The 27,605-nt window shown below is 36.8% G+C and overlaps 4 protein-coding genes across 4 annotated transcripts; 1 reads left to right on the forward strand and 3 right to left on the reverse strand.

The window, feature by feature from the left end:
- Positions 1–24: 24 nt before the first annotated feature.
- LOC149388377 (uncharacterized) lies at positions 25–4,234 on the reverse strand. The gene is made up of 6 exons (XM_089622406.1): positions 3,568–4,234; positions 3,415–3,526; positions 2,802–3,273; positions 1,254–1,425; positions 368–467; positions 25–247 (listed from the first exon to the last, which is right to left on the reverse strand). Exons 1-6 carry the CDS (start codon positions 4,232–4,234, stop codon positions 25–27), a joined length of 1,746 nt encoding a protein of 581 aa, XP_089478532.1.
- A 96-nt stretch (positions 4,235–4,330) lies between these two features.
- Positions 4,331–4,990, reverse strand: LOC149388378 (uncharacterized). The gene is made up of 2 exons (XM_089622407.1): positions 4,683–4,990; positions 4,331–4,595 (listed from the first exon to the last, which is right to left on the reverse strand). Exons 1-2 carry the CDS (start codon positions 4,988–4,990, stop codon positions 4,331–4,333), a joined length of 573 nt encoding a protein of 190 aa, XP_089478533.1.
- A 4,558-nt stretch (positions 4,991–9,548) lies between these two features.
- LOC149388379 (ARM REPEAT PROTEIN INTERACTING WITH ABF2-like) lies at positions 9,549–14,854 on the reverse strand. The gene is made up of 19 exons (XM_089624435.1): positions 14,488–14,854; positions 14,237–14,397; positions 13,971–14,143; positions 13,754–13,874; positions 13,586–13,660; positions 13,408–13,502; positions 13,066–13,141; positions 12,869–12,976; positions 12,379–12,507; positions 12,037–12,105; positions 11,851–11,910; positions 11,522–11,645; positions 11,113–11,252; positions 10,915–10,978; positions 10,711–10,790; positions 10,550–10,614; positions 10,337–10,454; positions 10,125–10,249; positions 9,549–9,934 (listed from the first exon to the last, which is right to left on the reverse strand). The coding sequence occupies exons 1-19, from the start codon at positions 14,744–14,746 to the stop codon at positions 9,838–9,840; spliced, it is 2,139 nt and encodes a 712-aa protein (XP_089480561.1). The 5' UTR covers positions 14,747–14,854; the 3' UTR covers positions 9,549–9,837.
- A 4,542-nt stretch (positions 14,855–19,396) lies between these two features.
- On the forward strand, positions 19,397–25,835 carry LOC149388380 (putative transmembrane GTPase FZO-like, chloroplastic). Its single transcript, XM_089623218.1, has 11 exons — positions 19,397–19,986; positions 20,840–21,381; positions 21,508–21,576; positions 22,209–22,406; positions 22,927–23,058; positions 23,355–23,441; positions 23,566–23,994; positions 24,136–24,303; positions 24,540–24,767; positions 24,944–25,059; positions 25,333–25,835. Exons 1-11 carry the CDS (start codon positions 19,497–19,499, stop codon positions 25,613–25,615), a joined length of 2,742 nt encoding a protein of 913 aa, XP_089479344.1. The 5' UTR covers positions 19,397–19,496; the 3' UTR covers positions 25,616–25,835.
- The last annotated feature ends 1,770 nt before the right edge of the window (positions 25,836–27,605 follow it).

Here is a 27,605-nt window from a genome sequence, read left to right on the forward strand (position 1 = left end):
GCCCGGCCGAAACGCTGCGCGCCGTCACCGAGCCTGAAGAACACCTTTCAAGCCCACCACCGCTGGAAGAACAGTGGCGGCGGCGTATGTGGGTCCCACGCAAGAAGAAAGGCGGGTAGACCAAGTGGCTAGGCTAGCTTTGCAGTGCATTATTTCGGTTGTTCTCGCACTACGCTTATTGCTAAGCTTATTAGGACATTGATTTGGAGAGCATGATGGTCTCTTCTTCTTCTTCTTCTTCGATGTGCTTTGTTACAAAAGCGTGATTATGTACAAATTAATTAATTTTAGAGTTGGTTTACACTCTCTTTAACTGATTGACAAAATATCCCATAAACTAATATAATAGAGCTTTCTTTATTGAAACGTTGATAGCAAGGGCATGACGATCTTTTCCTCTTTGATGTGCTTTATTACGAAAGCGTGATTATGTACAGATTTTAAAGTTGGTTTACGCTCATTATTAACTGAATGACAAAAGTACCCCGTATTTAAAAAATGCGCTTTCTTTATTGAGACACTGATTTTGAGGGCATGATGATCTTTTTCTTCTTTGATGTGCTTTACTACCAAACCGTGATTATGTAAAAATTAGTTATTATAAACTTGGTTTACGTTCTCTATTAATTCTCTATTAACTGATTGACAAAAATAGTCCATAATACAACGCGTTTTTCTTATTAGGAAGTTGATTTCGAGGGCATGATTGTCTTTTTCTTCTTCGATGTGCTATATTACGAAAGCGTGATTATGTACAAATTAAATATTTTAAAGTTATTTAAACGCTCTATTGCAGCGTTCTACGACAAAACACAACATAATCAAATAGGCTAAATATTGATGAGAAAAGGCTAAATACTATTACAATGAGCTTATGACTCAAATTCGAAGATATATAGTTAGAACAGGCTGCTCAAGTATAACAAAGTTATTGATAAGATATGATAAAATTATTTGGACTTCTTGAAAAAAAAAAAAGAGTGGTGATGGCGATAAGGTCATAGACATCGAGTCTCACATAGTTTAATTGCACATAACATGACTCTAGATTCTCCTTATTGCCGGCTCCTCCGTCTTCCACTGCTTGGTTCTCAGCCTCAATGTCGACAAGCTCGGTCTAGTCTTTTTCATTGCAAACTATGGCTGTCAAGTTGTCACAACAGGGTACAGCCGCATCTGATATCATGAAAAAAAATAGCGATGCTATTCATCTTCCTCATCCTCTTTATCCATCATGTCATCCTACATCCTACCATCCGCCGCCACATTATCTCCCACCGCCATCACGTTGCCCGCCGCCGCCACGCTATCCGCAACCACTACCAAGTTGTCGTCCACCATCGCCAAGTTGTCTAAAGCCACTGCCAGACTGTTCGCCGCCACCGCCATGCTGTCCATTGCCACCACATCATCTGCTATGTCTTTCTAATCACCCACGTCATCCTTCAACACGTAAAGATAGTTGTCGGTCAAAATGATCATATAACCGCTAATTTATCACATTGGGGTACAAATACCACCAAAGCTCGTATCTTGAAGAAATAGTGAGACTTTTTATCTTCCTAATCATTTTCCTTTGTTAGGTTCTTCATACATCAATAAACAAGTTCATCATAACCTTAATTATCAGTTTATCACTAACTAAAAATTAAAAAAATTATAAACATCAACACAAACTCTAAAATTAAAAACAATTCATAACAATTTCTTCATAAATCAATAAACAAGTTAACATAACCTTAATCATTACTAACTAATCACAAAATTACTAAATAATTCGGATTAAATAAAAAAAATTATAAACATCAACACAAACTCTAAAATTAAAAACAATTCATAACAATTTCTTCATAAATCAATAAACAAGTTAACATAACCTTAATCATCACTAACTAATCACAAAATTACTAAGTAATTCGGATTTAATACAAAAAAAATTTTAAACATCAACACAAACTTTAAATAAAAACTACATTCATGCTCACTAACTAGTCACAACTATCAATTTATAGTTAATCTTCTAGAATCATCAACAAATTTCAAGATTTAAACTCAAAATCATCAAAAAACTAAAAAAGGACGGGAACCTCACCGGGAAAGGCAGGATCCGGCGGGAAATAGGAATAAATGGCTGTGCTGGCGTCGGGAAGGGGCCGGTTTGGCGGGATCCAACCGGGATCTGGGAAAAAAATGCTTGAGCTGCGTCGGGAATTTGTCTACCTAAAACCGAACCAAATGACAACTTTCAAAGGGGATCCGGCATTTTATAGCCGATTTTTTTTTAAGTGAACCGGACCGAGAAGTGGGAACCGGGTTCCTTCCCGGATCCCGGTCCGGTTCCCCCGGAATCACCGGAAAATTCCGGTTCTGGTGGTTCCGGTGCCGGGTACTTCAAAAAAGGGGGAACCGGACCGGTTCCCGTCTGGTTCCCCCGGGATTTAAATCCTTGATCTAAAGAAGATTTACCATAGAAAGTACGTGTCTTTTAACGTTAAAATATGGAAAAATATCGATAGTATCCTTGTGTTAAATTAATATGTGTGATTTATTCTCTCCGTTTTTTGAAATATGAAACATCTCCATTCAATTTAATATAAATGACATATAACTCCACTAAAAATATGTTTCACTAATATCACATTTTTCGTTTATTTTTTACAAAAAAAAAAAAAAAATTAAAGCCATCTTCGCTAGACAATACGTTGGCATATTACAGCTACGCGGAATAAAATAAAAAAAGAAATACAATCCAACAGGCTATTAACATAGAAAATATCGTCAATAACTGTTCCAAAATAAACCAGAGAAGTAGTTTTATTCTTCAGCATCGTGATCACCTGAGCATTGTCGGACTGGACCGCCACCTCCCTATGCCCCACTTCCAATTCATGTTGGAGACCAATAAGCACAACCCTTGCTTCCGCTGCCACTACGCTAAACGAGCTCGATATGGGGTCAATCATGGCCGAAATAACTAGACCATTCGAATATCTGATAATCACCCATGCGCCGACTTTACCTCGTACATAGTCGGTCGCTGCATCAACTGAGACAACTACCCAGCCCATGGGAGGAACTGGCCATCTGGTAGTTTCTTTACGCTCTGGTCTAGCAGGTTTAGTCGCGGTATAGGCTTCACGGAAGTCACTCGGAAAGTGAAGCACCCGTTCTACCATCCTGTGAGGTTCGTCCTTACGGCCCTGGAAAATGGCCGAGTTTTGAAGATTCCAACTCTGCCATAGGAGCATCAGCAGCCTCTCCAATCCCGTTCTCCTGCCATCTCCCCGACGGTCCCCAGCACCCAATCAATTTCCTCCGGTTTGCCCTTGAATGGCACTTAACTAGCGGCCTTCCAGAAACGAACCGAGTCGTGACATCGAACCAGAGCATGCATGCTTGATTTCGATTTAATGCCACACCTCTCGCATAAGCTTTCCCGCGTAATGTGGCGTCTCGCCAAAGACACTTTCACTGGCAGCCATTCCTTGCCCAACTTCCAAACAAATGGTTTGACTTTCGGAGGTATCTTTAAGCCCCACAAAAGTTTTCACTATTTTTTCATAATACTTGTGTCCGATGTTCCTTCTTGCACCCATCCACTACGAGCGACATGATAGGCTGATCTAATAACTGAAAATTCTTCATCTGGCGAGTAGTTCCAAACTCGGTCGTCTTCCGGGTTTAATCTAGAGGACGGGATCCAGAAAATCTCTTGCGCCTCATCATCGCCTAACAAAGTGGTGACAAACTCCTTGTCCCAATTACCATTCCCAAGCTTTAAATCCACCACTCGGAGACCAGCTGGAATGAACGGTGGATTTAAAAGTTTAGAATTATCGGCTCGTGGAATCCATCGGTCCTCAACGATCTCCACACTTTTTCCATTCCCCACTCTCCATCTAGAGCCTTTCTCAATAATACTCCTTCCCCAAATAATTCCTTGCCAAATATTTGAACTTGAACGAGATGTCGAAACTCTCATAATATCTGTGTAAGGGAAATACGAAGCTTTAAGGACACGGTTCGCTAACAACTCGGGATGTCGTAATAGGCTCCAAACTTGTTTAGCCAGAAAAGCTTGATTAAAAAAGGTGATGTCACGAAAACCCATACCTCCCTCAGATTTTGGTTTACAAAGCTTAAACCACGCACCCCAGTGGGTTTTCTTCTTCTCGATCATACTACCCCACCAAAACTTTGCCATAAGCTTTTCAATCTTGCGGATCAGACTCATCGGGAGTTTGAAAACACTCATGACAAAGTTTGGGATTGATTGGATAGCCGATTTAATAAGTACTTCTTTTCTAGCTAACGAGAACACCGACGATTTCTAACCTTTAACCTTATTCCACACTTTCTTCCGCACAAACTCAAGTATATCCTTCTTCATGCGACCGACCACTGTGGGGAACCCTAAGTAAAATTCATGGCACTTGGAATGCATGACACCCAGCCTCCTCGCGATCTCCTTGCTCATAACCTCGCTCACATCCCGACCAAAACAGATCTTAGACTTGTCATAATTCACCATTTGCCCCAAGCAGCAGCATAAGCCTAGAGAGTAGAGTTTATCACTAGCCCCTCGTCGATCGTAGCTTTGACAAAAACAAAGCTATCATTGACGAATAAGAGATGCATAACTCGAGGTCCTCCAGCCCCGAACCGAATACCACGCAGGATACCTTCTTCCTCCTTTTTTCTGAAGCATACCGGAGAGCCTATCAGCCACAAAGAGGAAAAGAAAAGGAGAGAGAGAATCTCCCTGTCTCAAACCTCTCTGAGGTGTAACCGAACCGACAAGGCTGCCAATAATGTTGAACTTGAACTTCACCGACGTAACACATTTCATCACTTTCGCTATCCATTGTGGCGCATAACCCAAACGACCCATCATAGCTTTGAGAAAGCTCCACTCTACTGGATCGTACACTTTAGATAGGTCGAGTTTTAACGCCGCAACATCTCCATTACCAAAGCGACCACACTGCATCGTGTGAATACTCTCATACCCTGTTATGATATTATCATGAATATTACGGCCTCCGAAATCCTTAACCGACCTCGGTTCCTTTACCTTAGGGATAAGCGAAATAATAGTCTCATTGAGGATACCTGGCACCGCCTCAGAATTCCGGATATCAAGTCACATCGATGAGAGCTTCTCTCCTACGATCCTCCAGTAGCGTTGGTAGAATAAGGCCAAGAGACCATCTTTCCCCGGAGTTTTTAGAGGGGCCATCTTGAATACCTCACGTCTAACCTCCTTGCTCGAAAAAGGCATCAACAGTTCTTCATTCATCTCTGCCGAAATTCTATGCTCAGAGTCGTTGATCACAGATGCGATCCGGTCCGGTAAAGGCTTGGAAGAACTGAAAATTCCACCAAAATAGTCCACCACAGCCTTGCTGATTTGTTCTTGATCTTCGTCCCAGCCACCATTCGAGTCCCACAACCCTTTGATAGCGTTCTTCTTTTTTCTTAGTGATGCTTTTACGATGGAAGAAGCGTGTGTTACGATTGCCCCCTTTGAGCCACTCCATCTGACTCCGCTGGTACCAATACTTATCTTCATTGTCCGGTAAAGCCTCAAGGTTCTTCTCCTCTCGTCGAACTTCGTCAACCGATGCCACCATCAAAGACGCATTCAGCCTGTTGACGACATATTTTTGTACCTCGATTGCATTTCGAAGTTTTCTAAACTTACTCCTTCCCCACTGACCAAGGGACTCGCGCACATTCCCTATGGATTTAAAAAAATCTTTCTGACCATATTCCCCAATTTGCCACGCTTTAGAAATTAGGTCCTCGCACTCCTCGTCGTTGCACCAAGCCTCCTCAAAGAAAAAACGCCGAGACCGTTGCTCATTCTTCTTCACTGTTTGACAATAGCAAAATAGGGCGATGGTTAGAGCCCCAGAACTCCAAATGTTTTACCACGCCTTTCGGGAATAACTCGTGCCACTCCAAATTGGCCAAGCACATGTCCAGCATTTCCAGGATTATGTTAATCTGATTCAGACGGCGCCAAGTAAAGCATTCCCCAACGAAAGGAACCTCCTCGATCCCGCAGTCCCCGATCACTCTTTTGAACCTTGTGCTCCATCATCATACATCTTCATGGAACTTGAGCCATTCATAAACTTACTACGCTTCCCCAGATCTGCATACCTCCCACTCTAATGCGCCTCCAAAGAAACTCCTTTGTATTTACGGTCAGTAATTCCGGTCACTGCCGCACTCCCACGTGCTAACTCAACCCTCAACCAGTCTCCAAATGCTAGAGATTCAATCCTATCCGGAATTAAAATTTTCAAAGTCGGAGAATCGCAAGAACGCGCTTCATGACCCATCTTGCCGCACCTGTAGCATATAAATGGAAAGCGTTTAAATTTGAATGTCACCCACACCTTCTTTCCATCATACGGGACAAACCTCCCCGGGCATATCAGACCGTTCACCGGAATATCAACCTGACATCGAACGAAGTTTTTAAACAATGCTGATTCCAGGCTTTCCAGTTTTAGGTCGACGACTTTGCATGCCGCTTCCGCTATCCTGCTTACATTCTTCTTAGTCACCATTGGAGGAGGAATTCCAACGATCCGTATCCAAAGACATAAGAAGTCAAAACAAAATTTTCTTCCAATTCCAAATCAGCAAACAAATAAACATCCATAAAAATTTAGGAGTAGAAAGAACAAACTATTATTATCAACATTTATATTTATAACCACCATGTTGTAGCGCCTTTTCCGTTTTGCCAGTTTCAATTAAATAAACATGATCTCATTTAGCTGTAACATAACAAAAGTCATTATTCTTTTAGGGTTTAGTTGTACTTGAAATATCAATACGCTCGAGCCACTTTCAGACGTAAATTTTTGGTAAATAGCCAACGTTCGGTATATGAAAATAGTTATTTACCAAACGTTGGTTATTTAGCAATGTCAAACGTTTAAGTTGGTTATTTTCCTAAAAACAAAAAATTAATCCATTCGATATTAAATTTTACTGATAAAAATAAATTAATCGAAAAAGAAATACTTGAATAAAAAATAAAGCTAAAAAAATTAAATTAACAAATACATACACTAAAATATGCTTTAAAATTCATAGATATAGAAATAATTTCAAGCAAGTAGAGTATAGGTTGGATACTTAAAAATCATACCTTAGGCCATCTCCAACCGATCACTCTATTTCTCACTCTATTTATCACTTTATTTTTCAGTAAACAGTGATTTCTCTCCAACCGAACTCTATTTTTCACTCTATTTTTATCCCCCCCTTATCTCTTATTTATACTTATACCCCTATATTTTTTTTATTATTACTAATTAGATAACTTAGAAGAATTATGATAATGAGTAAAATATTACTCTATAAATTAATTATAATTATAAATATAAATACACATTAAATAAAATAAAATTTTATTTAATAAAAATCACAACACTAAAAATAAAATACAACACAATTAAAATTAAAAAAAAATTACAACACAACTCAATTAAATAAAGTAAAACAAGCTACAACACAACAAATAAAAGTAACTTTAACACAAACAATTATGACTCGGAATTATAATGCTTTCAATCGTCATTGACTCTCCTATTTTGACGTACTCGTCTGTGGCATCTGCCGGAACACCGTATGCCAGCATCCGAAATGCAGCTGTTATCTTTTGAAGGGGTGGCAAACCAAGTTTGCCAGCGCGATACACCCGTTGCTCGAAGTAGTTGTCATGACCTTGAACAGCATCCTTTATGCGGAGGAATAACGACGAGGACGAATTAGTATTCATTTTGGGAGATAAAATGAGAGAATGTGTATTAATATATTCATAATAGAATGAGTGTGTGTATTAAAACTCATGTGAGAACGAGTTGAGAAACGTGAGAATCTATAAGTGAGTAGTCAAATCGCGTCGGAACGAGTTGAGAAACGTGAGAATCTTGCTATTAATATTGCCTTCATAAGTTGTAATTTCACCACATCACTCACCTTACTAAAAAACTGTCTAGAGCTTCTAATTACTTTCGAGATGAAGACAAACTCCTTTGTCGGGTTTACATGGAGATTTCGCAAGACCTAATCATCGGTATATACCAATCATCCGATCAGTTTTGCACTCATGTTGCGGAAGCTTACAACGGCGGCAAAAGTCCGGATTCAGAGATGCATTCAACGCGATCAATCCAGTGTCGTATTCAAGTGATTGAGAAAGCTACAAGGAAGATGCATGCATGCATTCGACAAATTGAGAATAGACACCCAAGCGGTGCTTCAACTGGAGATTTTGTGAGTATTATAGTTTATTGTTTTCTCACAATTAGATTTGTACTAACCATTGTTTTATCAACTCTCAGATGGATCAAGCTAAAGTATTGTTTTCACAAATTGAGAAAGCTACAAGGAAGATGCATGCATGCATTCGACAAATTGAGAATAGACACCCAAGCGGTGCTTCAACTGAAGATTTTGTGAGTACTATAGTTTATTGTTTTCTCACGATTAGATTTTTACTTAACCATTATTTTATCAACTTTCAGATGGATCAAGCTAAAGTATTGCCTTCACAAGATGAAAAATTCAAGAAAGATTGGAAGTTTGATCATGTGTGGAACATTATTAAGAATTTTGAAAAATTCCAAGATGGAGCCTCAAGTGCAAGACAAACATCTCGAGGTTCATCTTGTCCACAAGAGTCAGAAAATCCAACTCCTGAATCTGCTAGACATCCATCTCCTCCTGAGCGGCCGATTGGGGTGAAGAAAGCCAAATTAAAAAAAATGGATGATGGAATAATATCTAGAATTAGTGGTATTGAGGAAGGAAATAAAGAACTTCTTGAACAATTGAAGAAGACAAATGCAATCAGGCAACGCCACTTGGAATATCATTGTTGTTTTTTAAAATATTGTTGTTTTTTAAATTATGCAAAATAATAAATTTTATATAAATTAAATAATTTTATGGATAAATATTAAATAATTATATAAAATTTGGGCATTTTGGCAAATAAAAAAAAAAGCAGTTAACAGCGTAGCGTTGCACTGTTGTAAAACAACATTCCACGCTATTATAGCGTGGGAGATACAACTCAAGTGGAGCGCTTAGCGCTCCATTGGAGATGGTCTTACTCATATACGTATAATTTTTAATGGGCAATACCTGTATAATTTTTAATAGGTAATACATGTACCTTACCCATTACATATTTACGCGAATAAGATTTTACCTTTGGTGGGTAAGATCTTGCGGATACGTGGGTATATAAGTAAAATTGTCATCCCTAGTCGAGAGATTGAGAGTACAGATTTTTCCTATATTTTTTGTTTTCTCAATGTCTTAGTCTCAACAAAAGTATTTCTGAAATTTGACATTGTTTATTGCAAAAAGTCAAATGTATCACCACATATATAAATTAAGTCAATTATAATGTTGATACCACAAAATGCTTGTGGGATTCCCAATAGAGCTATTAAAACAGATTGGTGTTTGCAACTTATTTTGAACTTTGAATGGAGTCAAGGAAAACGGAATGATTTTGATGTTAATAGTTAGCTACGGTTTCATTTCTTCATCCCAAATGAAACCTATTCAGGTTTATACATAAATCCATGCCAAGGTGTTATACATTAAAAGACAGATTCAAGACACCGAACTATAGCTCTATTACATGAACCAAATTGGGTTGAAAAAAAAAACCGAAAGAAAATGGTACGTCTTCATACTATCATATATGAGAAGTTATATGCACGAGTCTTCTACTGTATTTTTTATTATTTAATCGAGTCTTCTACAATCAAAAGTTCAAAGTTATGACTTTACAATCTATCCATGCCGTAATTCACACTGGACTGGTCTTGAAAATGAGATTGTAAAAGATCTCCGTATCTCGGGTGTGATTTGTTTAATCAAACGGGGATACCTGTGCGTTGACAAAAAAAATAAAAATAAAAATCAGAAATTCAGTTGTAACGGCCCAAGAACTTCACACTCCTAGTACAACAAGCTTTTGTTGGAATGACAACTACTGATAGTGTTTGATTCAAGGAATGTACGTCATAAAGCAATAAACAGTTTCTTTTAAAGGAGAAAACTGGAGATTCATTACGCACCATGATCTGGTGCTCAATTGATCAAACTGCTCCAGTATGAACACAATGCAAGCTTGTCTTAACGATGTAGCATTGAAAGCAATCGATAACTCGTACATAGGTGAAACATTTTCAACAGTTATATCCTGCAGAAAGGAAGAAAAAAAAAATAGAAAACCATCAGAAGGGAAGGATTTAGATAAAGGAAAAAAGAAAGACGGTGAAAAGCTTACCTGAGCAATGGTATACTCGCAGAGACGCTTAAGTCCCTCCACGAGATATTGATCTGCAGCTCTCAGTACATCCTGAGCAATGTCCCGTTCAATGTGTACACATCCTGTGTATATATATCTACGGCCAGAAAAACCAAAAGGAAATACGCATAAGTCACCGCTAAAATAAACACGAAAAATGAAGTTCGGAATGAAATAATCACACAGGCATACCTCATCATCAACTCAAAAACATCCCATCGTATGTTTGGAATCTCTACATCCTTGGCAGTTCTCTCCTGCCAAAACAAAAAAAAAATTTGAAATGATTAATATATGGAATCATTTTGCTGAATATATGTTGACTCAATAATCGGAGATAAATTTACACTCACTCTATAACCACCATCAAACATTGCACGAAACGCATCGGACGAGGCAAGCAGGCAGATTTTGTGAGCATAGAACTGCTTACCTGATACAACAAAAGAAAGCTTTAGTATAAGCCTCCAAGCTAAAAGAGTAAATTGTTTAATTACAATATACATGAAGTCCTTTAAACGAATATCAATGCTAAAGCTCATGAAATGGAAAGCCACCTTCAATTAAGAATGTGACGTCCGAAAGCATGGCATTATTTACATATTGCTCGCCCAAGTACACCTGAAAAAGATTATGTGAGATAAAGAAACACGTTTGACTTGCAGAAAATCAGTTTATCTTGAGTTAATAATATATTTCTTTTTATCTGCCGGTATGGACAGCAATGCTAACAAGCATGCAAGTTAAAAATAGACCTGCGAAGTTGGTGACAGTGGAGCTGCATCAGTAGGAGAAATTGAAGTATCTCTTGTAGCCAGCTTGAACAAGGCCAAAGAAGCATATCTTTTGTGTTTGATGCCACCAGACTCGAGAAGCTCTATCAATAAATCTAACCCTGTAGGAATTAAAGGAATTTAGCAAGATGGAACTTGACTATTCAAATCAATGTGATCAAGACTTTGAATCTCATAACAAGTCTTTCACTTCTGATTTGATTGGTTAATCATTATTTGTTTTAGTGCTTTTGATACAGGTTTATAATAACTGAAAGATATTGTAATGATCTTTACCTAGCTCAGAAGCAACACCAAATGGGCGTACGAAACCCCACTAAATGCATAAACTAAAATAGAGTATATCATTCTAACAAAGTTAATAGCCTACCATTGTTATCAACGAAGATAGTCTTCCGGTCACCAGGAGCACAAACATGAGCAAGAGATAACGCCACTCGTTTTCTGATGGTTATTTCTGGACCTCGCATCAGATATAGTAGATGATTTAACACCTGCAAAGTGAAGAAACAAGAAAGGAATTGAAATCTATTAAATCTTTTTTTTTCTTCTTTCAGAAAACGCGATATAATGGCAACTAGATTTTGCGACACACAACGAATATGAATATGTACATCGATTGATAATATGATCAAGTACAAAATGCTAAAGCCAATGTGGAAAGAGTATGCATAAGAGCTGAAATCGTGAGAAACTCACCCTCCCATGGATCTTTTCCTCTAATCGTTTCAGAGTTTTTGCTATACAGTCTTTAGTTGGCTACAAGCAAATAAATAAATGAATGAATTAAGATATATATAACAAAATTACTTTGATGGCCAATGCTGAAAAGGAAATTATTTAACCAATACACAAGCGGCAACTAATAAGGTAATAAAACTGTACTTGGGCATTGAATTCTGCATCTTGTAGTTTCTGAATGCCTCCAAGCTTCACAAACTCAGCAACATTATCCTGGAAGAGAATTCCCAAATTAGTTTCAGTACTCTATGACATGCTCCGGTATAATTTCATACTGTTTTCATAACATTTTCCATCTTAATCTCCATTATTTATAGGCTAATATAACTTCTACTAGTTAATATATAATCCCCTCTAATTAACTCTTATTACTGTTATAGCCTAAAAATTCTAGATGCTAACACTCTACATCTATTGAAGTAGAAGTACGAAGAACACAAATATTTGAAACATACGTCTAAAGAAAATTAAGATAAATATTTTTACCTCATTATCTGCAAGACCATATAGAGCAAATGCAGCATTGTGCTGTAACAGTGCATTTTTTGAATCAACGAGTTTAAGGAGAGGCCCCATGCCACCACCATAAACAATGCCTGCTTGGTTGTGTGTATCCTACAGTGATGAACAATCTATCCAGTCAGGTTCTGTTCATCCCTTAACCATAACAATGTTTTACTGGAAATTGTCTACTACCTAAATTATGTAACTAGATAAATCTTTTAGACCTGCTTAACTTAACAAATAATTTGCGAACATTTTAGTGTGTTCGATTGTTGGATTCAATGATTATTTCCTTTAGTTTCTTGTTAAATTAGACTAGGTAAATATACATGTACAGTTTTTTATTTGTAATAATAAATATGTAAAAGTAGGTCAGATTAGAAATAAAACATCTGGTTCTGGGACAATTCAAGAATTTGCTAATTTGAAATGTGGAACTCTCCTGTATGCCTAAAGGAGATTAAGTAAGAACCTGGGTTAGCCTCCCGATTGCAAAAGCTGCCATCTCCTTCAGTTGTGAATCTGAAGACTGAAGCATCGCAAGCAATGGCTTCACAGCTCCCCTTTGTACAATGTGAATCTGTTACAATATCAATGACAAATCACATAAGAAAGAACACAAGCGAAATACAGGAAAAGAAAATAGAAAACCAAAACATCTCTGATCACCTTGCAATCCGAATCTGCTGCGGCAAATTGGCCAAGTAGTAAAGCTGCTTCTCTTTGGCTCTCCGTACAACTAGAGCTGTCATCAAAGCCCTTATTATAATTATGTTCAAGAGCTTGATGGTCATAGCACATTCAACAAAGCACAGAAGGCAATCACTGGGGTCGCTCTAATATTTTTTTTATAAGTTCCAAATTCGTCTTTACAAAAATAATATATCTTCAGCCACACATCTTAACTTCTAGTTCTATCACTATGTAATTCCATTTCAAATAAGATAAGTGCAAATGGTTTACAATTGAGTAGCAGGTAACACTGAGATAAGTCAAAATCTGGTTATTTACCTTAGTAGCCCAATCACAGGCTGTAATGCACCAGCCAGGATAACTTCTTTCTTAATATCAGGGGACGAGTGGACAAGATTACCAATCACGCCAACCTGCAAAACTTCATTACTTCAGATAATGCTCAAAGACGAACCATCAAAATATAATGGGGGAAAAACATGTGGCAAGTGCAAACCGCTTCATAGTGTATGGCGGAATCATCAGACATAAGCATTAGGACAAGGGTAGGTAATGCATTGCATGCCAAAATCTGCAACACATAAACTCGATTTTCATCCAGGAACGTTGGATATATCTTCCAGCAACAGAACATGTGAAAGGGTATTAGCTTTTTTTTTCATACCTGTTTTTTGTTGTCGTCCATCTTGAAAGCGAGGGTCCGAATGGCCGCCGCAGAAGCTCTCTGCACCTTTGCGTCTGGGTAGTCAAGAAGCTCAACGAGAGGAGGAATGCCACCTTCAATTCTACACAAACAAAAAAAGACATACACAACATAATCAGCAATTCCAGGAGAGTTCGAGGCTGAAACACAAATAAATTTACAAATCAAAGGAACAAACCTGACTCTTCTTTTTATGGCGCAATTTTCATGAACGAGATTGCTGATCGCATCGGCGGCTCTCCTCAAAACTCCACTCACTGCTCGAGAGCTAACGCCATTGTCTCGGATCTTTAGCAGCTCGATTAAATGCGACAAAGCTCCAGAGTCAACAATGCGCTGTTGATACTCGGACTGTTTGACACAGTTAAACATTGGATACATAAATCACGCATACTTCTCCAGTACATCAGAATTGAAAGCAGAAAAGGCAAGCAGTGAATTTACTTTATCAGAAATTAACCCGAGCGCAAGTGCACATGCTTTCTCCACTTCAAACTCGTACTTAATAGCTTCTGCTCCGTCGGCGATCTGAGGCGTCGGCGGCTTCAAGCGTTCGACCAGAACCGGAATGGCTCCACAATCCACTATCGAGTCCACATGATCCTCTGCAGAGAAAACCGCGGGTTATCAGTTTTCCAGAACCGATAAATGAAGACCGATTAATTACAGGATTCGGTTTGGGACGAAACCAGTACCGTTCTTGGCAACCGCGCAGAGAGCGTGAGAGGCTCGCTTGGCGGCGGCGCGATCTTCCGGCGCGGCGGATTCGAGGGATCGGAGGTGAGATCGGATATTGGCGAGCAGATCTTGGTCTTCGTCGTCGTCGCTGTATTGATGGAGGGAAGGGATTTTTAGAGGCCGATCGGATTGGTCTTGATGCCCTTGGAACTCTGGCTCCAGCTTCCGCTTCAAGCTCTGCCTCGCGGAGTAGGGTTTAGTCTGATTGCTTTCCATGGCGGCAAATGTGAGAGAGAGAGAGAGAGACAAAGATAGAGAGAAAGGGGGCGATATGAGAAGGGGTGTTTTCTTTTTATAGGACCGTGTTTGAAAGAGCCCGCCAATTTGCCTTTCCCGAATTCTTGTGTTAGCGCTCACTCCCGCTAACAATTTTGGGGATGAATGTTTTATGGTTAAATGGGCTCACTGTTATAAATATAATCAATGTTGTTACTTGTTAAAACTTAAAACTTAAAACTTAAACACGATGTTCATTCAAAAACAAAACAAAAACAAAAAAACATGATGTTTATATTATATTAATTTAATTCCAATAGTATTACACTATATTTTTTAATAAATAAATATAATATTCTAAAAATATATAATAGTCTGATTGACTTAGATTAATATCTACACATGTTAATCTAAAATATATACAATTTAATTCTTTAATATAAATTAATTAAATTATAATATTTAATATTTGCATTAAATTTTACACAAAATAAAATAAATAGTGTTACACAATTTTCATTTAGGATACTATATATGCTTTTAATTTCCATTTGTACAATTTTGTTTATTAATAATGAATAAATAAATATCTACTTAGTAGAATCTTTTTTTTCTATAATTTTGTATAACTTGTGACTCAACCCCACAATATCTTCAATAGGTGTTGATAGAAATTTAGATATAAATTTGAGTATATTTTTCTTTGATAGCATATCTGTTTGGATAAAAATTTAGACGATATCATTATTTCTAAAAATATCATAAGTATCTATTGTGTTTAATCGAAATATACGATTTAGACCTTCAGTTTTCAGAAATATCAGGTATATTCCTTCAGTTTAATATAATTACAATATTTTTCCCTTACAAATATGTTATATTACAAATATCACCATTTTCCTTTATTTTTTACCAAAAAAAAAAAATTTGAACTCCACAAAATAACCTTAATGAAATAATTTTTTATTTTCTATTCTATATACAAACAAAATTAAATTAAAAAAATTTATAAAAAGTTAAGGATTTTTTTTTATAAAGAGAGGTTTTAATTTTTTTTATATAAAATAGTAAATAAATATTTATTCTATTAAGGGTAGTTTGGGGAGTTCAAATTTTTTTTTTTTAAATAAACGAAAAGGGTGATATTTGTAATATAACTTTTTTTTATGGGAGGTATATGTCATTTATATTAAACTGAAGGGATATGTCTGAAATTTATAGAAATAGAAAGGATAAATCTCGCATTTCGATTAAACACGAGGGATACTCTTTATATTTTCCCTTTCTAAATTTGAGTATTTACTTTTGTGCTGGAATTGTTTTTAGTGTGATGTGGCTATCTAGCCACTTTAAAGTTTGAGTTTAGCAAAATAGTCAAATTTTTCAAAGTTGAAGCAAAATAGTCAAATTTTTCAAAGTTGAAGCAAAATAGCCATAAATTGACAAAACCTCCAAAATACTCACACTCCTTTATCTTCTCTTCGCTCAGTAATCCCTCTGCAGATTCACCGTCGTACAACCATGGAAGAGACTCTGTCTATCTCCAAGCTCTCGATCGCCGTTGAACTTGCTCGCACCTCCCACTACTCGAGGAAGCTTATGGTTAACTATTATTCCCTAACTTCACAACCACTCTCGCGAACTTTTGCGGCGGTGACTCTCCAGCGAGTGGCAGCGGAAGCACATTTGATGCCAACGTGGTGATGGTCCTCTCGATCTTCTATGTGCCCTAATTTGCTCGCTCGGCCTCAACTCCATCGTTCGATGTGCTCTCCGATGCTCCTCCATCGTTGTCGCCCCAAACAAGCAAAGTTGTTTGTGTTCGATCGCCGTCGGAGATCGTCGTCGAGTTTTTATGCATCTTCTTCTTCTGATTTATCGCACAGTGGATTAAAATTTTTTAAAGCAAGATTACATTTTTTGACATCTTATTCTTCTTCCTTTTATTCTTTTGATTTATCGCACAATGGATTAAATTTTTTGAAAGCAGGATTAAAGTTTTTGACATCTTCTTCTTCCTTTTCTACTTTTGCGTTATCGACGAGAGGATTATATTTTTGAAATCAGGATTCAATTTTTTTAAAATAATTAAGGGTATATTAGTACTTTTATATTATAAGTGGATATTTTGCATCAACTTGTGAAATCTTGGCTATTTTACTAAACACTAAGTTTGAAATGGCTATTTCATACAAAAAAAATCCTTGTTTTTATTCATTTAGACTGAAAACATACCATGAGAAGCTATATGAGTGTCGGTTCTCTAAAATAAATATAAAGTTACATTTATGGTTATCGTTTTATTTTGTTGGGAATTATCGTGATTCACTAATGCAGACAAAAAAAATCTTAAACAATTTATATTTTACGAATAATAGGTCTAATTTATATATTAATTAAACTATTGATGTACTACTATTGGAAACTAATAAGAATAAATAAATAGGAGGATTAAAAATAACTCACATGCAATCTCGCTATTTAAATTTTCATGCCCATTGACAATCTTCAAGATCTTCGGGATCCTTGAGTTCTTCGTTGTGTATCAACAGTAAGTATAATAAGTCGTTCTCCGGATGCATAAGCACCAAGGCATGGGCTAACTCTCTTGCCTCACAATTACTCCGACAAGATGTCGGTAACAAGATGTCGGAATAATTTTCACTCTTTCAGGAAGTGTAATGAACGAATTCTCTCAAATTTGGAAAGAAGAATTTCGACCACACTTATAGGGAAGGGGCTACACGTTTTCAAAGAGCGGAAAAGTGTGTTGTCATGGTCATTTTCCATCAACCATATGTCCCCTATTTATAACTTTTTTTAACTTGCTATGTTTAGATTAACCAAAAGAGTAACTTTCTTGATTTTATTATAATCAGTATAAGACAGTATTCTATGAATAGAATTAGTCAAATATCTCCAATATATTTGTAATATATATATATAATATTTAAATCATATATAATCTTTATTTATTTCTCACATTCTAATAAATTATTTCTCTTAAATATTCTCATTAATTAATATATCATTTGTTTTTCACAATAAATATATTACAGAGTGCTAGCCTAGTCCCTACCCAAATCCGCATAAAAGAAACTCGAAAAATAAAAATTACAGAGTGCTAGCCCAGTCTCTACTCAAATCCGCTAAAGAAAACTAATTAAACTCATTACTAGAAAAAAAAAAAAAAAAAAAAAAGCCATAGAGCGATACAATGGTTTAAATTATCAATAAGACTAGGTAGGGTTGCATATCTCGTTGTTGAAGATCACTTTGTTTCAGGTATTCCATAAACACCAACACCTTGACAACACCCCAGTCTTCACCGCCGCGACCCATTTGGAATTACGCCTTGGCGAGACATGAGGTTGAAACAGTGCCTCGACAGAGACGGGGCAAAAGTTTGTTCCAAAATTTCCGAACAACCTTCGCCAAACTTCAAAGGCTACGTTATATTGCAAGAAAAGGTGTTCGGCGTCCTCGCTTGCTCTTTGACATAACGTGCAAAATTTTGGCGAGAGCGAAATATGAGGATTCAGCTTTTGGACCATGACGATAGTATTCACTCTCTTAATAGTTCTTTCAAATGCCTACTATTGCTCCTTCGATTCTTGTCGCCGCCGAAAGAGACTTCCTACTTATAATTCTTAGGCGATTGAAAATATAAATCAAGGCGTCATAACCAACATTTTTTAGAATTTCCGACGATAAACTTTATGCCCCCGAAACTATGCCCCCGGAACTTCCGTTTCTGTTGCTGGGTAGACCGAAACTTCTTATTGCGATGGCAGACCAAAAGCGACAGTAATGAATGGAAGACATTCCTTCCAGTCATTTTCGTTATATTTTATGTTTTTTTATTATTAATTATGAACCGTTAGATTTAAATCCAACGACCCATACTACTTTTTTTAAACTAGCACTCGCACACTACACGTGTATTAACTACGAAAATTCGTATTGAAAATTTGATCGGCTTGTGAATAACACCGTATTAAATGCGTATTAAAAGAAAGAAAAGAAATATCAATTGATAACACCATCGACCTCTACCTGCACATATGTAAATTTACCATAATTAACATAAATTAACAAAGCAGCGGAGATTAACAAAAAATTAGAAAGAAATAAGAAAACGCTCGAAAAGAATTTTTTTTAAAATTCTAAATATATACATGTGTATTAATTTCGAAAATTTTGGTTGATAAAACGTGGGCTACAAGTTTTGTAAGCAAATTCTAGTAGAGGATATTATAGTAATTAACATATTACATAATTAAGAAACGTCATCATTTTTTGGTAGAGTGAAAATTTAGACGAAACGTTGGCTTAGATTACAATTTCAACGTTTCAGGTGACTTAGATCGACTAATTTTTCTTAATAGAATCTGGAACTCGGAGTGACTCGGTATATGATTCTGGTCAAATTCTAAACTTATTACAGACAAATACATTAATATAATTCGTGAATCCGATTCCATTAAACATTCCACAAACCCACAAAATAATCTATTCAACGGTCAACCAGACCACAATAATTTACAAAGACTTTCCTAATTTCAATTTTTCAAATGATCGCTCATGCAACGCACGTGCGTTCAAAAGAGATAAGGTGCAATAGAAAGCTGCCCAACCAAATCTAACAGCCATGACTTGATAAGGCTGTCTTTGTCACTCCAAATATCCTCAAATTTCTCCGGATTCTCAGTCTCCGAGAGAGAGGGAGGGTGGAAAGAGCACAATTACCATGGTGCCCCTCCTCTTCTCCTCCTCGCAGGCTCGCTACGCCACACAACCTCTACTCCTCCTCCTCTCTCCCCTGCAAACCCACCGCCGGCGACCTCACCGTCTCCGACTCATGCGACGCCGCCACGTCACCACTCCGGTCTCATCCCAAGCCCCGCAGGTCCCGGCGCCGAGAGAGAAAGAGCCTCTGCGGCCGGGGACGGTGTTCCCCGGCGGCTACAAGCGACCGGAGATTCGGATCCCCAGCCTCGTCCTCAACCTCCACGCGCGCGACGCTCTCGACGATGCCGTCCTGAGCCTAGTCGACCGCGCGGTTTCGAAATCGGTTGGAATCGTTTTGCTCGACGGCGACGATGCCTCCGGCGGCGAGGTATACGAAGCCGCCTGTAGGTTGAAGTCGCTCGTCAGGAATCGAGCTTACTTGCTGGTCTCCGAACGCGTTGATATCGCCGCCGCCGCAAATGCTAGCGGAGTTTTGCTCTCCGATCGAGGTCTCTTTCTTTGGCGTTACTATTCTTCTAGTTACTATGCTCTGCATATCATTAATCGAACAAATCCGGTTCCAGTTCATGAATTTTGAGGAAACTTGTGAACTAGGTTTACGAGGAAAAGAAATGCTTTTTTTGTTTGTTTTCGTATTTAGAACTTTAAGCATAATTTGAAAGGAAAACAAATTAGTTTGCCTAGATAAGAGAGTATATATAGGTTTTTTGGTCTTTTAAGCGAGGGATATTAAATTTGCACCCAAATCTTTTTAGAATCATTGGACTGAGAACGATCAAGAGGGAATGAACAAGTTGAAGAGAATGAAATAATAGAAGCTCTTAACTTGTTACTGATAATCAGATTGTTTATATACATTGTTACATCTGTCGAGTTTGTTACAGCAAAGACAAACTCAAATACAAGCCAGACTAGAGTTACGTAGTAAGCTAATATCGACTAGAATTAACACAAGTAAACGTACACTTCACTTTACATTCCTAATCAGTCTCTGAACTAATTTTATTTCATGTTGAAAATTACATGCAACAAATGTATGTTCAGATCTATAGGATTTTGGCTGGCAACTCTCGATCCCGAATTCAGATCTTTTAGCCCTTCCGATCTTTCTAGAGATTGGCCTAGTGTTTTCTAGCTTGTATTTTGCTTCTTCATAGTAGAAGCTTTCTTTTATTCCCCTTTTTAATATCCTTTTTGAGTTTCTTTAAAAAAAAAAAAAAAATATTACATGCAACTAACCCCTGTAATCGGTGATGATTTGTGAGAAAGTAGACTAAAACTCGTCTAAAGGATTTGAATTTCGTAGGGATGTCGAGATAACTTTCTATTTTCTTTCTGTAGGCCTTCCTGTCATTGTAGCAAGAAGCACGATGATGGATTCGAGATCTGATTCGGTGGTACTTCCACTGGTTGCACGGAAAGTACAATCCCTTGATACCGCTTTAAATGCTTCGAACTCCGAGGGAGCTGATTTTCTTATATATAGTGTCAGTGATGGGTCACATGTGGATTCAATGCCCAACTCTGTAAGAGATGATGTTAAGATACCGATTTTCGTCAGGTTTCCTATATACGGAGAAGACATGCTGGCTAAAGAAGCTTCAAAATGTCTCAAATCTGGTGCTAGTGGCTTAGTTATTTCTGTCAAGGATTTTGAAAAGTACGGTGAAAATGTGTTGAGTACTTTGTTTGACGAGGTAGACCCACCAAGTACCAGGGCCCGGAATGAGTCTTGTGACCCATCGGTTATGTATAATGGATTTGGTGGTAAAGAAATAGTTGCTGGCTTCATCAATTTGGAAGATCGAGAAAAGCAGTTGATAGAAAGAGAAAGATTGGCTTTGCTTGAAGCTATAAATGTCATTAAGAAAGCTGCTCCAATGGTGATCATTTAACTAAACTATTTGGTAGTTGGAGTTGCTCTTAATTTAGATTTTCGATTCTGTTGCTAAATTAAAGTGTTTTTTCTTTTCTTTCTAGATGAACTCAGTCATGGTTTTGTTTGACAGATGGAGGAGGTTTCGCTTCTGGTAGATGCGACTTCTCAAATTGATGAGCCATTTTTACTGGCCATAGTGGTAATTGTGTGCTGTTCCATCGATATATATGGGTATTGTCTCTTATTTTCACATGAGTCCCTTTCTTTTATTTGAAAAAAAAAATTGAACAAAAGGTCAATGTTTTTTCATGCAAAATTGAGGAATTGAGATTTAATCATGAAGAAAGTATGTTGCCATGTGATTTTACATACCTATCAACATAGAACTTGATTTGATTGGTATTTGAGCTTTAAACCCTTGCAAGGATTCTTGTGGCTATCATATTTTAGTTTTCCATGCAAATTCCATCAATATATGTCTGAGATCAAAACTACATCTACTATTTTGGTCAATCGTCATTGTTCTGCATTTGTGGACTCACAGTCCTTATATATGATTATTCGTTTACAATAACATTCACTGAAATCGTATGAAGGTAATTTCCACAGTTAAGACATGAATCTCGGGTGATGATAAAACCCGAAGTGCCAGATGGGTTCAAGCTTCATTTGCTGCCCTTTCCCTTCTCAGTTTCTTTAGTTGATCGTACCGTAACATGACTAAAGCAAGTCTTGAGTTCGTGTTATTTTATGTGTTGCATGTGATTTTTTGCAAATTGTTGAAATTTAGTCCTAAGACATTTTTTTTTTATTTTTTTATTTTTTATGTAGGGGGAATTTAATTCTGGGAAGTCATCTGTTATTAATGCACTTCTAGGAAGTAAATATCTCAAAGAAGGAGTCGTTCCTACAACTAATGAGATCACTTTCTTGTGCTATTCTGAATTGGAGTCTGGTGAGGCACAGCGATGTGAAAGGCATCCAGATGGTCAATATATATGCTATCTTTCCGCTCCTATACTGAAAGATGTAAGTGGTTACTTAAACTAATGGTCTTATTAATTTCTACATGTGGCCCTAAGGGTAGAGGTTCGGCAGTTAGGAAGAGGAAGAGTGCATGTGACCCAAAAAGTAGAGATTATAGGTGCTAGTCTTGGAAGCTGAACCAAAATTTATTGAAAAACCGATCAAATCGACCAACCAAACCAGACCACATTGAAAATGTTGTTTCCCTTATGGTCTTTAATTTCAGAAGTTTTTAGTTTTAGTTAATGCTTTTGCTTCCACTAAAAGACAGTTAGTGTCTTTGGTTGACGAGCTTTTAAGTTGAGCAAGTATACATATGTTCTGCCACACAGAAGGATTTTACAAGTAAATAAGGGGCTACTTATACATCTGTGCTCTAATTCTATCACATTTATAAAAAGTTCCGAGTCCATATTATTAATATCACTTGAAAGATACAATGTCAGGATATCATATTATATTCTTCTAGGCCAGTGATAAAGATTGTTTCAAATGGACCTTATTAGTTTTCTTCTGGAAGCAGATGAACATAGTTGATACGCCTGGAACAAATGTGATTCTCCAGAGGCAACAACGGCTCACTGAGGAATTTGTGCCTCGTGCGGATTTGATTCTTTTTGTTATATCTGCTGATCGCCCTTTAACCGAAAGTGAGGTAATTTTACCTGTTTTTTAAATAATGCATGATTTGCTTATTGTTTTTTCTAGTGTACAAAGGCAATGAATATATAATAAAGTTTCACAAGCTCGTGGAAGCTACATATGCAAATCTTTTTTCCCATCCTAGGAACAATTTACAAGGGATTAAATACAGCGATAGTAGGAACTAAGGAGCGAGATTATTATTATTTTTATTATTATTATTATTATTATTTATCTTTAGTTTTTCATTATCAGTGAACTTACTGTTAGTCTTATCTTATCGGTTCATGGCAACTATTTCCCTTGCAGGTCACCTTTCTTCGTTATATTCAACAGTGGAAGAAGAAAGTTGTCTTTGTCTTGAACAAGTCCGACATTTACAGAAATTCTCGTGAGGTTTGCTAATACATTGATGATAACCAATCTTTTAAATTTCAATTAAGGCTGGTTGAGGGTAATAAAGCAGCATCCTGAATCTGCTTATGGCTTTAACATTCTTATTTATCATGATTTCGCGCAGCTTGAAGAAGCTATGTCGTTTATCAACGAGAACACAAGGAAGTTATTGAATACGGAACATATAATAATATATCCTGTATCTGCACGAGCTTCCCTTCAAGCAAAGCTTTCTGCATCCAAGGAAAATGATGAAATAGCACCATCGATGACGCACTGGAAGAGCAATAAGTTTGATGAACTTGAAGCGTTTATGTATAGCTTTTTAGACGGGTCAACAAGTGCAGGAATGGAACGAATGAAACTGAAGCTTGAAACACCCATTGCAATTGCAGAAAGATTACTGAGTGCTTGTGACATTCGCACGAGACAAGATTGCCAGTATGCTGAACAGGATTTGGTGGCTGTGAATGATATTATTAAGAGTGTAAAGGACTATGCCAATAATATGGAGCGTGAAAACATTTCTTGGAGAAGAAAAGCATTATCGTTGGTGAGTTCATACACACTAAATTTTAGCACATGGCACCAAGTTATATGTGTGCATTGATACGCTAATATAGGAAAGATGAAGCGATATTTTGTTTTCAGGGTTAGTTATGGTAACAAGTTATACCTGTGAATAATATTGCAGATAGATAGCACAAAATCACGGGTGCTGGATCTAATACAAGGTACCCTGCAATTGTCAAATCTTGATCTTGCTGTTACCTACGCCTTTAAAGGAGAGAGTTCCACTACGTTGTCCGCTACGTCTAGAGTACAAAATGATGTATTTGGTCCTGCGCTTTTAGATGCACAAGTAAGTTAATAGATTGATATTCTTGCTTATATATTTCCTTCCTTTTCCTGCAGTGTGGGTGCAGATAATATACTCTCTTTATATGAATAGATATTCCCATGTTCCTGTCGTGTTTTCTTCGTACCGTACAGTGGGCTTCATTTTCTTGATAGTTTATCTCTGCGGATATTTCAATTCCAAAGTTAGTGTTAGTTCACTTATTCCTATTGGGATTGGGATGTCAAATTGGCTCGCAGAATTTACTAGAAGAATATGTGCAATGGTTACAATCAAACAATGCTCGTGAAGGGAAGCTGTACAAGGAATCATTTGAACAGCGTTGGCCTTCAATATATCCAAAGAGGGAGATGCAATTTGAGACATTTGAATCACTTAAAAAGGTTGATGAACTTAGCCTTGGAGTGATACGGAACTTCAGTGGCCTCGCTGCTTCCAAATCGTTTGAGCAAGAAATACGAGAAGTGGTGCGTTTTTTTCTCCTTTAAAACTGTAATATCTGATAAAATTTGAAGCCAAAGTAAACTTAAGCTTGTATAAAAGCAACAGAACTAGGACTTTTTTTTTTTTTGTTTGAAGTGTACAGCACAACTTATCAATCTTTAGTCAATCAAGCTGATATCTTATTCATTGTCAAATTCAGTTTCTGGGAACTTTTGGCGGAGTTGGAGCTGCCGGTTTGTCTGCTTCACTTCTAACGTCTGTTCTCCCAACAACATTAGAGGACCTTCTTGCTCTCAGCCTCTGTTCAGCTGGCGGGTAATGCTTCAACTTCATATTTTTACTTTATGTATTATTTTCTGTCAGCATAATTAAATGTTTGGCATTTCATATACAACATGAAAATTTTGGTCATATTGACCAGAAAAATCTGAGCTTAACTATTGCTGTTTCATTTTCCCAATCATTTTTTCTATTAATCTACTGCAAAGAATTGCGCTTGTCAAAATAGCCAAAAAAATTCGAACTCTTTGGCGATTTAGTTTATATAGTGTTTCTAAATCTCTAATTAATTGTTTGATGATGTCATAGGTTCATAGCGATTTCAAACTTTCCAGCCCGTAGGAAAGCCATGATAGATAAAGTGAACAAGTCTGCGGATGCTTTGGCGAATGAGCTCGAAATGGCAATGCAAAAGGATCTCGCAGAAGCTCTTGAAAGCATGGAGAGCTTTGCAAATATCGTGGCTGAACCTTATCGGGAGGCTGCGCAGCGTAAACTAGAAAACCTGCTTGCAATCCAAGCAGAGATATCGAATGCCGAGAACGAGCTACATAAACTGCAAGTCGAAATTCAGAACTTTCATTTCTCATGACGTCGGATTTAATCTCACTCTTTCTACTGGCAAACGATATCGCCTCTTTGTTTAGTTTATTTTTTAATTTATTTATTTTACCTTCAAAACTTGTAAAGTCATGTTGTATATCAATCAAATAAAAAAGCCAACTGCTTTCGGCCACTTTATTCTAGGTATGCAGAAAATTTAGATGATATTATAATTTGAGGTGAAAGGCTTGTTCAGAAGGTGTGAGTAAGGATGGCATTATTAATCGATACTTGTTTACCCGTCCGTTATTTGTTCGAAACGGTTCGAGTAATACCCATTCGAAATGGGTTAAACGGGTAATATTCGTTAACATTCAAACGGATACGGGTACAATTTTTTTTTACCCGATTCGTTATAATTTATTTTTGACAAATTAGTTACTTTCCAACTTTTCACATTTCATTAAATTATTTGTGTTGTGACTATGAATTTTAAGTTGCTTTAGTATTCCCACTTTAAATTATATTTTGACAGTAAATTGTAGTTTTTAATTTATATTTAGACTTTTTAATGGTTATTTTTTTTATATTTTATTTTCGAATTGGGTAAACGAGTAACGAATATTTAAATTTCACACCCGCTACTCAGAAGACATTACTCGTCATTCGACCTGTTTGATAAAACGAGTTAACTAGTACGAATTAACAAGTATTTTTTTTTCTAACGAGTATGGTGCACACCCGCCCCCATATCCATTGCATTCCTAGGTGTGTAGGTAATCAAACTTCTCTTATTCAGTTGGATACGCTGCGAACAAATTCCTCTCACTGTCACCTCATGCGATGTGTGCGTGTGGCAAATTATTCTACCTGTAATAATGAGTGTTGAAAAAGAAATATTATTAAAAATTTCAGTTTCCATGCGTAAAATTACACACACAAAATTTCTAACAAAAATGTATTATAAGTTGAAAATATAAAAAAAAAAAATATGGGTATACACAAGGTTTAAAATATCGATACCGATACCCATACCGAGGTTCTGATTTTACGGATATATCGAGTATCGACGGATATATCGACGGATATTCTATAACAATTTCAATACCGACTACCGATGATATCGGTGATATATCGATGATATATCGATTACCGACGGATATATCGACATAAATCCTATAACAAGTAGATATTTTTAAATAACCAAATATATATATATATTTATATATATATATATATTTATATATATATATATATATATATATATATATATATATATATATATATATATCATGGAATCCAAATTATGAAAATACAAAATCAAATACTACAAAGTTCATGACAATTCCAATTTATCTATCCTAATTTCAATATCACATATTCCCGTCCACAATCATAAAATTCCAATTCACACGTTGGAATATCATAATTTCTACACTAACCTTTATAAAGATTCTGAAAATTTTCAACTCGCCGGAAAATTCTCCGGCCGCCGTCAAAATGGGTGGCGGGTCGTCGGAAAATTGAAAAACTCGTCGGAAATTTAAAAAAAGTTGGGGATCTAAAAAATAATCAAGTACTAATCTCAAATATGCAAAAAATTTCAACAAAACTAGAGTTAAATCGATGTAAAAATGAAAAAAAAATTCAACAATATCCGAACTTTATACTCATACCAGAGATATATCGGCTGATATCGGCGATATGGCATAACAATCCTTCATCGTCCGGTGATTTTTCACGGATATATAGGGATATACCGATATATCACCGATATTTTATGGATATTTTATAAAACGATAACGATTATTGATGATTTTTTACCGAGACTTCAAAAAAACCTATATATCGGCGATATATCCCTATATATCGCCGATATTTAAAACCTTGGGTATACATAATTATCTTTATGTCCCATTACGTCACTTCAGTGTGCGTCGGGCGGAGGCACAGAACCCCCTAATTATTTATCTTTTTAAATGGTCCAATAAATATATATCCATATACAATTTTAAATTTGACCAAATAGACAATTTTTT

The sequence above is a fragment of the Urtica dioica genome, chromosome 8, assembly GCF_054948205.1.
Source record: "Urtica dioica subsp. dioica isolate 48M chromosome 8, U.dioica_male_clone48M_v1_H2, whole genome shotgun sequence".
In the NCBI taxonomy this organism is placed as follows: Eukaryota; Viridiplantae; Streptophyta; class Magnoliopsida; order Rosales; family Urticaceae; genus Urtica; species Urtica dioica.